Source organism: Centropristis striata, chromosome 13 (genome assembly GCF_030273125.1).
Source record: "Centropristis striata isolate RG_2023a ecotype Rhode Island chromosome 13, C.striata_1.0, whole genome shotgun sequence".
In the NCBI taxonomy this organism is placed as follows: Eukaryota; Metazoa; Chordata; class Actinopteri; order Perciformes; family Serranidae; genus Centropristis; species Centropristis striata.
This window is the reverse complement of record NC_081529.1, coordinates 8,018,339-8,032,099: the sequence shown is the minus strand read 5'-3', so window position 1 is coordinate 8,032,099 and position 13,761 is coordinate 8,018,339. Positions and strand designations below refer to the sequence as shown.

General features: G+C 41.3%; 1 protein-coding gene across 1 annotated transcript; it reads right to left on the bottom strand.

Moving 5' to 3' along the window:
- Positions 1-9,175: 9,175 nt before the first annotated feature.
- nol12 (nucleolar protein 12) lies at positions 9,176-12,965 on the bottom strand. The gene is made up of 6 exons (XM_059348496.1): positions 12,809-12,965; positions 11,298-11,403; positions 11,169-11,217; positions 10,920-11,065; positions 10,636-10,733; positions 9,176-9,572 (listed from the first exon to the last, which is right to left on the bottom strand). The coding sequence occupies exons 1-6, from the start codon at positions 12,916-12,918 to the stop codon at positions 9,380-9,382; spliced, it is 702 nt and encodes a 233-aa protein (XP_059204479.1). The 5' UTR covers positions 12,919-12,965; the 3' UTR covers positions 9,176-9,379.
- Between the last annotated feature and the right edge of the window lie 796 nt (positions 12,966-13,761).

Genomic DNA, 13,761 nt, shown 5'->3' with positions numbered 1-13,761 from the left:
CAGCCCCTTCGCCACTCTCTGAAAGAACTCTTAATCAGTGTATTACCAGTTTTGCTAGATGTAATATTCTCCCAGACAGTAATGTTTAGTTTTATAAAGGTTTCTCTAATAAAACATGGTATTAGATGGTTAAATCAAACATTTAATTTAACTTTCTTCATCTTTTAATAAAAGTTACCCTAGCTTCAACCTACGGAAGCCCATTTCAACCAATTTGACTTTAAACAATAGATTCCTGTAAGTCATAATGAGAATCTTTATTGAAATAGTCTATATTACAATAATAATCTTAGAATAATCAGTTAGTATCTCAAATAAATTGAGAAAACTCTCAAAATAATGACTTAGTATCTCAAAATAATGACTCTCCTTAGCTTATCATCTAAAAAAAATCATGTCTCAAAATATTTATTTACAAAATCATTGTTTAGAGAATGTTTTTATTATCTTGAAATAGTGAGTCATTATTTCAAACAAGTTTATTTATATTAACCCGGAGCATTTTGACCTATATGACAAGGAAATGCCCTCCTCCTGAGATGAAAACTGAAGCCAACATAAGGGCTGTTTCCACACCACATCCATACCCGGAATGAGGCGTGTGTCACTCGCCGAAACGCCCCTATTTGAATACGAGCAGCCTGGAGCGGACTTTTGTCGGGACTTTTTTAGTCCCTGTGGAAGAGCAGGGTCTTTTTTCTCCCGTGAAAACAGCCTGGTTACTGATTGGATAGATCACTAAGCAGAATGTGACGTAAGCCGGGGAAGCTGTGTTGCCAACTTTGCAACTTTGTTGCAAAATTTAGCAACTTTTCAGACCCTCTTAGCACTATTTTTCAAGAAAGCGACTGGAGAAAAATCCAGCGACTCCTTCTTACTCTTCTTAACAAGAAACTAAGGAGCCGGAGGCCGGCTTGTTAAGAAGAGCCGCCATTAGCGGCAGTTAGCTACAGTTAGCTCTGTAGCAGTACAGTGTGTATGAGTTGCTGCTGCAGGAGGTGTTCACTTAGCGATCTCTGTTTGTTTACAAGAAGCACCGGACACTCTGTGCATAGTTAGCGATGTCGTTAATTCACAATCACTATGTTTATGATCAGCAGAGACTCATAATTAGCCATGCTGCTTTCAGCTGCTGACATTGTGCACAGTTAGCGACGGCAAAAACCATACGTCACCTCCAGAGTCTCTAAATCCCTCTGGGGGCTAACTTGTAGTGGAGACACACGAGTGAGTGGATTTTTGAGAAGGTGTGGCCTGAGACTTTCCTGGTGGCCACCCCCCAGTCAAAACACTGCTGTAGAAGTGCCAAAAACTGCAGTTCCTTGACTGGCCACTTGAGGCTCCCAAAGCAAGTCAATCTCCATAGACTGTCATGTTAAAATGCTTAACTTTACAGCAGAAATAAACATGTTTACAGCTCGATAGAAAAACAGTTTGGTTGCTATAGCTAATTTCCTGTTCATGGCAATTTAACAGCAACAGTTTAAAACCATTTAAACTATATAAAGTTATACATAATTAAAAGCAAGCCCATTTGAGTGAGAGGTGGGTGCTGTCAGAGGTGGCTAGCTGCTGCATTCGGCCCACCACATCTCCACCCACACCCCACCTCTTTGGCCATTTTTGGACTAGCTGGGATTTAGAAGGAGTCAGGCACTGCCACAATAGTGTAAGGTTCAGATATTACAATAATTAAGTTGAGTTAAGTAGTTAAAATATATCTAAAATATGTAGGTAGCTAACCATTTCCAGATTATTATTTACATAATTATTATTTACATATTGACATGTTTTATTATATATGTTTGTACAAGCACCAGCAGTGACAGTTACCTGTCAAATGATATTTTCTGATTCAGTTGCGTTTACCTCATTCTAAGTCCTGCTAGTTCTCTTTGGTAATGGACTGACGTGATGAAAAACAAGGAAGTTGATATCCAGTGATAGTGATATCTGTCTCCATCCTGCTGTCTCATTTTATAAAGAGTGATCCAACACTTGGCTTACAATATTTACTGTCGGAGTCACCAACATTGACTTTCATTATGGCTCTTCAGAAACATATGTGTCTCATAGAGATAACATCCATACTTTATAGTCTATGGCTTCCATACCAACCAGCCTACCTGCAGTGAGGTGGAGGAGTGAGCTCGAGACAGATACCCACTGCCACTGTAGTGCCAGTCTCTCTCCGTGTCCCCTGTTTCTTCCCACTCTCTGGAGGGATGCTTGCTAAGGGAGTGACTGAAACAGCACAAACATGTCATCAGTGCGTCAAATACATGTAACTGGTCTATATCGCAATGTAATTTGAAGGTATATGACGTTTAAATATGTTGCCAACACCAGCCCTTCCAATCTTTGTGCTGTAATATGAGTCTGACCTGGCTGGTTTAAAGAGCTCCTGTCTCCGAGAAGGCTGCTGGGTCTGAGGCCGCCCCGTGTGGCCCGGCACTTCTCTCTGATGGACCATTTTGACCCTGGGCACGTCGGCTAACATGGCATACTCCTCCCTGTTCCTCCCTGTTGACCCCATGGACTCAGAGGACTCCATGGAGCTCTGGGAGGAGGTGTGCCTCCGCATTTGAATCTGAGGTGACGGTGAAGGGCTCCTAGTGCGGTGGGAGGACCTCCTGTCATTGGGGGAGGGGCAGCGATCCTCATGGCCACGCCGACCGACCCCAGATCTAATGCTGCCGGGGCTCCTGGGTGTTTCCATAGTGACGAAAGCTGTTCTGCTGCCATTTGTGGCGTGTCTGGAGGGTGAAGCGGCACGAGATAATGAGGAGCTGCGGAGGGAATGCGTCGACTCCCTCCAGGAGCGCGGTGAGCGACTGGACTCAGTTTTTGAGTCATGCCAGGCGTTTTTCCTCTGAAAGGAATGGCTGGAATCTCCATTAGTGGCAGTTCTGAGGATTGAGTAGCCTGGCGGGTCACTGTTACCTCTTCCAACAGGAGAGGAGTTGCGGCTGCTGTGATTCTTGTTGTTGAGGGAGCTGCTCACTTCTGTTTTCCGCAGTGAGCGGTCTGGGGCATCATAGCTTTTCCTTGAGGGCAACAAACTGCTATCACGACTTCTGACAGAACTGGTCACTTCAGATTTGCGCAGCAGGGACTGAGAAGGAGCTTCGTAGCTTCTCCTCGAAGGGGAGGAGTTACGACTTTCACGACCCCGGCCCTGCAAGGAGCCACTGGTGTCTGTTTTCCTAAGCTGATGCTGAGTAGGGGTTTCATAGCCTCGTCTTCCAGGAGAGGAACCTCGACTGCCAACAACAGTCCTTGATTCAGTCTTACGGAGCACAGACTGACTTGTGTCATAACCTCGCCTGGATGGAGACACGCTGGGGCTTTCAGGTTCTTGGTCATTCAGTCCATTCTTAGCTGTTGAGTTACGTAGCAGAGCCTGGCTTTCAATGTCATAGCCTTCTCTTATGGGGGAGCCACAGCGTCCGTGGTGGCTACGTCCGCTTAGAGACATAATGGATTCAGATTTACGGAGGGGGGATTGGCTTGACGAGGTGTAATTTCTCCTTGGCGGTGAGTATTTGTGACTGTCGGGCGTTCTCCTCGACGGAGACGAAGTACGACTGTCACGCCCGCGAGCTGAACTGCTGGTGATTTCAGTTTTGCGAAGAGACGTTTGGCCTGAAGGTTTGTAGTCTGTCCTTGAGGGAGACGAGCTTCTGCTGTCACGACCCCGACCACTCAAAGACCCACTTACTTCAGTTTTCCTTAAGGCACTCCTGAAATCAGAAACTGTGCTGGACTGGGATTTGCCTGGACTAGCAAGTGATTTAAAGTTTCTGGGCAGAGTTCCCGACTCAAAACGTCGCCCATTTGTGGCTTGCAAGGAGGTTCTAGTTCCTGGCTCTGTCCCCTGAGACCGCCCTCCCCCATCGAAGGTATGCCTGCTGAGGGAAGCGGTGGACTCACTCCGTCTGAATGGTAAACTTCCACGAGATGGAGAAGAAGAGCGAGATTGCAGAGCAGAGCCTTGCCTCGAGGACTCAAAACGTCCCGAAGAGACGTGAGAGGAAGGGTTCCCCCGGCCATATGAACTGCTTAATCCTTTTCGGCCAGTCGCCAGCGACTCCGCTATCTTAAAAGGAGTAGGACTCGGAGAGCGGGGGCCAACTTGTGCTTCAACCTCAACAGCAATTTCATAGGGGTCAGGAGGCCGGATTTCCTCCAGCAGGTCATCATTTAGATTGTCTGGATACTGCCTTTCAGAGGCAACACCAAGGTTAGGGTTTCTGAAGGGGATGGTGTCTTTGGGCTCTACGTTTCTGCTGCTGAAGATGGGATGTCCTCTCTCATAATGGCGGAAAGGAACAGGAGGGCTGTTATCACGGAGAGAACGGGCTCCCGCTGCCCTCCCCAGGGAGAAGTACCCACTCTCTCGCTTCTGTCTGTCTTCTTTGAACCCTGTAAGAAAAGAGAAATCACACAGTGTGACGGAAATAGAACAGAAATAAGAGATGCACACATCAAAGATCAACCACTAGAGGTTTCCTGACACAAACTGAGCTATATTGTATTACTGATAATTGCTCTGGGACACCTCAGCTGGTGACATCTAACAGTATTGCCAAGTAAAGAACACCTTTGGCTGAAACTGGATATGGATTGGTCAAGTGCAGTCAGTCATAGGTTTACTGAAGGCTTGGTGTAATGGTGTGCAAGATCATACCAGAACTACATGAGTTCCAGTAAAAGATCAGGTTGTAGCGATACATCTCTCCTTTCTTGTGCATCTCTTGAAACTCTTTTCTAAAGTATCGGCCAAAAAATGACTGAAGCAACTGACAAAGCCAACTTTCAAGTACCCGATTGACTGCTGAAATTGTCCCTGCTTCGAGCCTCGTCCATCCAGGCCCGAGGGTTGGGCCGATGGGGCGGAGGATCGAGCCGGGTCATGCTGAGTTTGGTCGATCGGCGACGGATCGGCAGGTATTCGTCCTCCGCACTGACGGAGCCGCTGAACTCTTGGTAGTCGCTCTGATCACGACAGCTGCGTGGAAGAGGAGATAGAAGAAGAATGACGAGAGTGGAGATGGAAAGGTGAAAGATTGAGAGGAGGGGAGAGAAGGAAGGAAGGAAGGAAGGAAGGAAGGAAGGAAGGAAGAGGATGAACCAAGTAAGGGGTGCCACAACTTTGAGGTCAAGATTCAATTCACTTTCAAACTTAAACAGTATTTTCAGCACTGCCAATGCCATTGTTAGACTTTTGAGTCTTGAGATCACAGTCACAGTGTGGTATGAAATTATTTTTTTGGATCCCATCAATCAATCTTGTTTTTTGCCCATTTTGATCAATCTTCTATTGATCATTGAAATCCTGACACCCTAATAATATAAATTGCATGGAGTTCCTACACAAGTGCATCACACTACATGTAAGTTTAAGAGCAGAGAACATGGTGAACACAAAGAGTAAGAAATACAGTGCACTAAAACACTAACACTATACATTAAAGTCTATAACTCTAGCTCCCCTAAATTACTTATTATCACCATCCTTTCCACCTACCTGTCAGTGCTGTCGTCGTCACCGTCACAAATATAAAGCTCACAGTCGGGGCTCAGGATGCACAAAGAGCTCTCCCCATAACCCAGACGGCCTCCGCTGACATCACAGTAGCTGCTCACCACCGACTGACCGTCAGTATCCTCCTGATAGGATGACAAAGGTAAGACGCGGGCCAATCACAATGTCCCAGCAAACTCCATCTCTCTTTAAGCGACAGAGGAAAGACACACTGATGTTGCTTTCCAAGAGGAAAAGTTCACTGACTACACACACTTTTTTATCCGTTACATCTGAGTAGGAATGCGCATGTATAAAAGTCCTGGACGTGTCTGTCCCCTCTGTCCTCTCTGACACACTCACATGTTCAGTCTGCTGTTCGATTAGGGTTACACCTCTGTAACTCGACCTGCCTCGTGGCTTTCCTCATTAATATTTCATCACTTTTTTCTTGCCATAAAGCCTTCTCTAAGTCTCAAGATGTCTTAAAAATGATCTAAAACTGTGACTTCACTGTCTGTAAATGTAAATTCAACCCTGGAACATCCAGGAAACTACAGACGGGCTATTACAGCAGATATGTACTGCTACTGCTCATGATTTACGGTGTACAGGGAGATATTCCTGGAACCAGACAACTGTGATTAAGCCAAGGAAGCAGGATTAATAGAAAGAAGTTGTCAGTTTGAGAACAGTAAAGAAACATGCTGATCTTTTCTGTACGTTGCCCCTGTTCATCTAATATTACAAGTGATTCCCAAGAGGGCAGTAAGTGATCCAGCTTCGTTAATTTATAATAGGAGCCACTGCTTACACCCTGCTCCTCATCCTCTCCCTCTATGACCTTTTCTTAGTTTACTCAAAAAGCAACAAAGACTCATACATGATTATCTCGTCAACTGTGTTTACATGTGGACTGTGCTAAATTACATTGTGATTTGTTTCGAGAAACACTGACTTCAGGGTAAAGTGAGAAGTTCTTTGTTGTAATTAATCAGATTATTTCTGTTCTAAATGATATTATGAGACTTTGGGCATCATTTCTGATCAGTTAAATCCGAGTGAATTCTTTAGGACCTCATTCTGCTTCTCCTTGACTTCACCTGTGACTTCTGATGCTCTCACCTTTCCTTATGTCCGGCTAATCCCATCACTCTGCACACATTCTGCTCTTGTCCTCATCTCTCCCCTGTCACCTAACTCTCTTCCTCTCTTACCTTGCTGCTGGTGTCTCTTTCCTCTGCCTGGGACGGGATCGGTGTTAGCAGCACTCCTTTGCCAATCCCAGTGTCAGTTTTCCCAGTTATTGCAACAATTCCTGTCTCCGCTGTGGATTTGTGCTGTGGTGCAGCAGCAGCCTCGGCGCTCTCCCCTGCGCCGGAGTGCAGGTGCCTCTGGCGCAGGCAGTCGTGGCAGCGGGAGGGGTCGAAGATGTTGGGCTGGAACTTGGGGCAGATGGGCTCATCGACGGAGATGGGCATGGTGAGTCCGGAGGGGGGACCTGTCCAATCATGGCATCCCTCGGAGAAAACTGGGAAACAAGAGCAGGAAGTAAAGGAGCGGTATCACAGTGAAATACAAAACAAACTGTAGTATTACAAATAACATACAGGCGCATTTTAATAAATTTGAATATGTTGGAAAAGTCCATTTCCAGTAGTTCAAGTCAAATAGCCCCAAACAAGTATTGAGTCATATAGATGGACATACTTTACAGAGGCCAACATTTCCATATTAAACATACTTTTTAAAATTGGTCTTTTGTAATATTTAAATTCTTTTGAGAAACTGAATTTTAGGTCTTCATTAAATGTAAGCGATAATCATTATAATTAGAGGAAATTAAATAAACTAAGACATGAAAGGTTTCATTCTGTGTGTAATGGATCTGTATAATGTGTTATTTCCACTTTTTGAATTGAATTACTGACATAAATAAACTTTCTATGATGTTCTAATGTATTGCATTGTAATGCACCTGTATGTGAGTATAAATGAAAGAATTTTGTGAGAAATGTGTCTTGCGCTTTTTAAATCATTTTATAAGCATTGCAGTGTTATGTGCTGATGCAAAAATGTTAAAGGGTATATTTTCAGAGCATTTTGGAGAACAGTGTGAGAAAAAAACCCCACACTGTTACAGTTTCCCTGAGAACAAAATGTTATATAATGTTGAGTCATGCTGTGACTTTGCATTGCTAGAGACAGGTGTTAGCACAGAGCAGCAGTCAGGGTTCCTACACCTCTTACAAAGTCACATTCAAGCACTTTTCAAGTATTTTCAAGCATTTCCAGCACATTACAAATGCAGTAAATTACATATTTATATACCGTACATGCAGTATCATGATTATTTCACACAATACAGCCCATATTATTTAACTGTATCATGTTAAAATAGATGTTACTGTGCTCTTAACAATCAAAATTGTGTTTCATGACAGCATTCTACAAAACACAGCAAAGTTTCATGTTTCAGAATGTGTCACCTGTTTGTAAGTAGGCTTGGTGTCCTACATAAGCTACATTTCAAGCAGTTTGAATACCTTTATTACCCTCAAAAACACCACATACATTAAATACAAGTGTTTTCAGGGATTTCCAGCACATGTAGGAACCCTGTAAAGAGGATGTTTTATTTCATGGTTCATGAAGGATCCAAAGCGGAACTGTTAAGGTCGGTGATAACTAATCACACTAGAGGACAGTGAAACACAATCCAGTCTGAACACTGTCAAAGCTGCACACAGAGTAGCATTACCATCAAGCACAAGACACATGCACTGTAATGTAGCAGCATTTAGAAGTGTAAGTTAATGCATGTGAAGGCTGGAAAAGGAAAGATGAAGGCTGGAGTAATAAATAAGTGGAAAAAGATATTTCTATATTCATAAAAATGATAAGGATTGATGAGCATTACCTGACAAGAGGTTCCGGCTGTCAGCTCCACTTTGAGCCAGAGGATAAGCTGCCCATCAGACCCCCATCAGGCACATGCCTCCTCTTCCCCATGCTCTCTGTCCTCCCGAGCTGCCAAACCCTCAAATCAATCCGATTGGCTGTTCTGACACTGACTGAAACTGAAGCATCCGTGACGGCCATGTTGGCTCTCAGTTAACACAGCAGAGACCCTGAAGACACACGCGGCCCCGGAGCCAACATGGAGCCGGTGGCCTGCCGGTTCCTCTATTGAGCGGTTGTATTAAATATCATGGGCTTTAGAAAGCGAAATGAAACGCTCATGCTAGTGACAGCTGGCACACGCTGGCTCAGGTTAACGTAAATAAATAAACACAGGGGATGGGAGGGGGGTTAACATACATTCAAACCACTGGCTGTGTGCTACGTGTAAGGTTCTCCAATAAGCTGCAAGAGACAGACTGGTCCTCCTTCAGATCACACTCACACTCTCTCACACACACACACACACACACACACACACACACACACACACACACACACACACACACACACACACACACACACACACACAGGTGATCCTGAGCTGTGAGGAAACACAGAGCCAGGGCTGATTTCCTGATGTTCTACAGAGGATGTTGACAACAGCGTCAGGTTTCCTATTAAACAATGGCAAGAAAAAAATTCACACAGAGGTGGCTGACAGAGGTGGCTGCATCAGACGGTCCCTTATTAGCAAGATTCATCTTTTATTTAATGAACATTTAGGTAAATACAGTTCAGTTAGTATCAGAAATAACACTACAAAGAGGCAGGTTGAGACATTTTTACAAACTCCTGCTCAAACACGGGAGCAGAAACACTCCAAGTCCAGTCTGTTCATGTGTGGGATTCTCACAGTCTCTTCAGTCCAGTCTATCTTCACACACTCTTTCACTCCTGGTGATGCACCTTTTTCCCAGTCAGTCGACGTCTCTGCCACTTGCTGGTCTTCCCGGCTCTGTTTTTGCCGTCTGAGCCGCCCTGTCTTTTGTCTGTCTGGCGGCCTCGTCCCCCTCGGCCTTTCTGCTTCCCTTTCCTCTTCTTGCTGGTGAAAGCGCTGAGAGACGCATTTAGCGAGCGGATCCTGTAGCGGCAGGGGAGAGAAACAAAGAAATGCAGCTGGACTGAGAAGGGTTCAGAGGATGACGGGCAGACAAACTGAAGAAACATCCGAAGACAGTCGGGACCAGTCATTACTGTATTGTTGGGGCCTAGGTCACATGACTCAGATACACACAAGCAATGTTTTTTTTAGAGAAATCCATCCAAAGTAAAATGCAAAAACACATTTGCAAAGCTGTCATGAGCATGCTAACCTAACAGTCTGCAGCCCAGATGGACAATCATGCAATGATGAAGAAGATGATGTCAGCCAATCAGAAGCCTTCCTGACTATAATGGCCAGAGATGATCCATCTGTATTCTGACACCTCTGATCCCGGATATAGTTAAAGAGTACCTGTACTGTGTGTTTTTCACCCACTAATACAATTGACGACCCTAGCAGTCTACTATGAACACTGACAGCACAGGAGAAGTGGATGTTATTGTTTTTTTGTCCTATTTATGACCTTTTAGACCTGTTAGTGTGCATCTCTTTTATTTCTCGCCTGCCATCATCTTGCACCACACACACACGGTTAGTGATAACTGATATTTTTCTGAGATTACTTTTTTTTAAAAGGGTTAGGATCTCTTTTTCCAGCCTAATTTTTCTTGTTCAAACATAAGATTATTAGCTTTAATATTATTTTATATAATTTTGAAAGTGAGACTTTTAACACATACTTCTATTAAAAAAATATTTCAAGTCTAAATTTTAAATAAAGTTTTGAACAAATAAACCCTTCTGTTTTCAAATCCTTTAAGGATCATCGTAGCTGATTAAAATAATAATATTAATAATATCTCTGTGGAAGCGTGATGTTCCCTGAGACATTATTGTACAAGGTAAATCTCATACCATGGGGACCGGCCTCAGGCTATCTGTGCTTTTAATATCTGATCAGTTGATAAAACATTTAACCCATAAGAATAAAAAAAGAGAGCTGTCAGAGCCCAAAGAGATACCTGACCTAAAGGCAAAGTACCAAAAACATTTAATCTCTGAAAGGAAAAACTAGAGACCTGCATGATGACCGGCTTACTTTTTGTTCAAGATGGGAGCCCCGGCTTTTCTTGGCATTGCTTTTTTCCCTTCCTCCTTTTCTTCCCCCTTTTCCTCATCAATGGTTCCGCCATTAACCTTGAAAGAAAAACATTGTCAGTGTTAATGGAGTTTTATTGCCATCAGTATCATTGCTCCTCAGTAATTAAACTATCAATTGCTTTCAGAGCAACAACACAGAGCTATATAAACAGTAAAACTGGCAGAATGGAGCAGGATCTTGAACACGCACTGAAAAAAAATAAGCAAGGCTTTACTGTTTACCTGGTTGGCTGCAGGTCCCAGCAGGTGTGCCCCTGTGAGGTCAAGATCACTGATGGTCGTCACGGTGACGGTGTGGTTGGGGTGATCGTACTGCACAGACTCTGTTGTGCCTGTTATTGCGTCTTCCAGATCATCTTCAGCCTCGTCTGAGAGGTGGATAAAGTGAAAAGAAAAAAAACAATAATCACAGATTCTCAAGTGTTATAAATGAGTAAAACAACCAACAACAGATTTCTGGTTTTAACTTACTCAGAGCGTCTGTCCTCTCCTTCAGCATCTTTAAGTATTCCTTATGCCTCTGGAAGGAGATACACACATCATCAGATCATTCTTTCCTTACATAATAACACCAAAAAATATCTTTTACTTTACACTTACTTCTTCTCGGACTCTGATCTGTTCTTCCTTGATTTTCTTTCGTATTTCTGCTACGGCTACTTTCCTCCTCTCCACCTTTCGCTTATGGAAACCAGTTAAATAATCCCTGGCAGGGCAGAAAATTAAGAAACATAAGAAACCAGTCAACCTGTTAAGTCTTGTGTGGCACAAAGAACACATATGAGGTTTATGTTATTATGTTTAAGTTACTTAAGGCACAACAAACCAACATTTTTTACCAAAAAGTGCAGAAAAATTGATTCTGTGGAAATTATATAGTAATTTTGCACTATTGATCCCAACTTTTTATTTACTTATTTGTCACTTTCAAAATGTTATTTTAATAATTTTAATGTTTTTAGTAGTCCATTATTATTTATTTATATTTTCCTATTATATTTTCAATTTAATTGAATCACAATATTTGTGTCTATCGATTTGTCACATTGTATATATTTATTTATTTATTTATATGTACATACATAATATATTTCACAATAAAATGTATTATATTATTGGATTAGAATTATTCTTGCATTAATTATTATTATTGCATTATTAATCTAATGTTTCAGCTGGTAAAGGTGGAGCTTATTGTAATTACTTTGTTTAATCTATAATAAAGCATCATTACTTATATTTTGTATTAACCATGTGAATCTGCAAAACAAAAGTTATCAAATAAATTGAATAGTGGAGCAAAAAGTACATATTCCCCTCTGAGATGTATTCTTATTCTTATTTTATTTATTTATATGTACATACATTTTTATTATTTATATGTGTATTGTGGCTATCCAATTATATCTGAGAGTTTTAGATTAAATCAAGAAATAAACAGTATTTATTTGAGAAAGAATGAGATAGATTAGAACACCAGCACAAAGCTTCAGTGTTACTATGTTACACTGTAAGACTATGAATCACTCAACATATTGGTCTTTTTACTTTTGTATTGTTTTGATTTTTTTGTGTTGGATTTTTCTTATTTGAATGTTTTTTGTGTGTGGTTTTCATATAAGCCTTTACAGGTTTCTGCTGCACCCACAGATGCACTTTTATGTGTTATCATCTATGTTTTATATTGTTTATATGTGAAATAAAACTAAACTAAATTCACACAATTAAAGTACTGTGACTTTTCTGATAAACTATAATTTACATGCTGGTAAACCTTATATAACCTTATATATCTGAACCTGATCAGTTTAATTCTCTCATAAAACAACCGACACGTATCTAAGGAATATAATGCGAATAGGGTCACAATGTTTTGAAAAATAATCAAAATATAATAGTAGAAAGCTAATGCTAACCGGATGGCTTTTACCTTTGTTTTATTACAGAATTAATTTCTGTTTCTATTCTTATACAGCAGCAACTATTACGAGGCAATCACCCCCCAAATGATCAATAAACTATTTCTGATTCTGGTTCAGATAGTTAATGCGGCTAACGCTAAGATGCTAGCTAACAACTGTAAAACGTTGAAACACAGAAGATAAACTTACTGTCTGTCTTTGTCATCGAACGTTACGATGCATTTGTTTTCTCTTTTCTTGGACCCTGGCTTGTATTTGCCCTTTTTGGACATATTGTTGTGCTTTTTTGTATTTTTCATGTTGCACACGTGTGTTTACCATCCACTACTTCCTGCTTTTGGTATTTTAAGGGGCACGTCATTTAAATGTCTCCGACTAGAAACAGGCAAATGCTGAAAGTTCCGCAGGGCATGCACACTAAGGACAACAGGATGAATTTGTTTTGTTTCAGACTGTACAGTTAGTGCAGTAGTACTATGATACTTTACTGTAATAAAAGTAATATAACTACAATTTAAAAATACTCTGGTGCAAGTTAAAGCCCTACATTTTAAATATAACTGATAAAAGTAGCCTAAAAGTATTAGCAGCATCAAAATATACTGAAAGTACCAAACGTAAAAGTAGTCTTGTGTGAAGAATGGCCAGTTTCACAATAAAATATATTATTGGATTAAAATGAATAGTGCATTAATGAGATTAGTACTTTAACGATTTAGCTGGTAAGGGTGGAGCTTATTGTAATTCTTTGTTTAATCTATAATAATGCATCATTATTTATATTTTGTGTTAACCATGTAAATCTGCAAAACAAAAAATGATCAGCTAAATTGAATAGTGGAGCAAAAAGTACAAATTTTGCCTAAATACATAAATATGCATTAAAAATACTCAAGTAAAGTCCCCCTAAATTGTATTAAAGTACAGTACTCGAGTAAATGTACTTAGTTATATTCCAAAATAAAAATAAATACCCATTTAAAGAGGTGCTATTGTTGCTGCTATGTAAATTTAACCTGCATTATCTTTTGATAGCATGGTTTATTTCATATCAGGTCACTTATCTTATGAGATATGAATGAGAATGAATATGATACCACCTCAAAGGAGGTCACATGGGCTTTATTTCTGGTGAGCCTGAT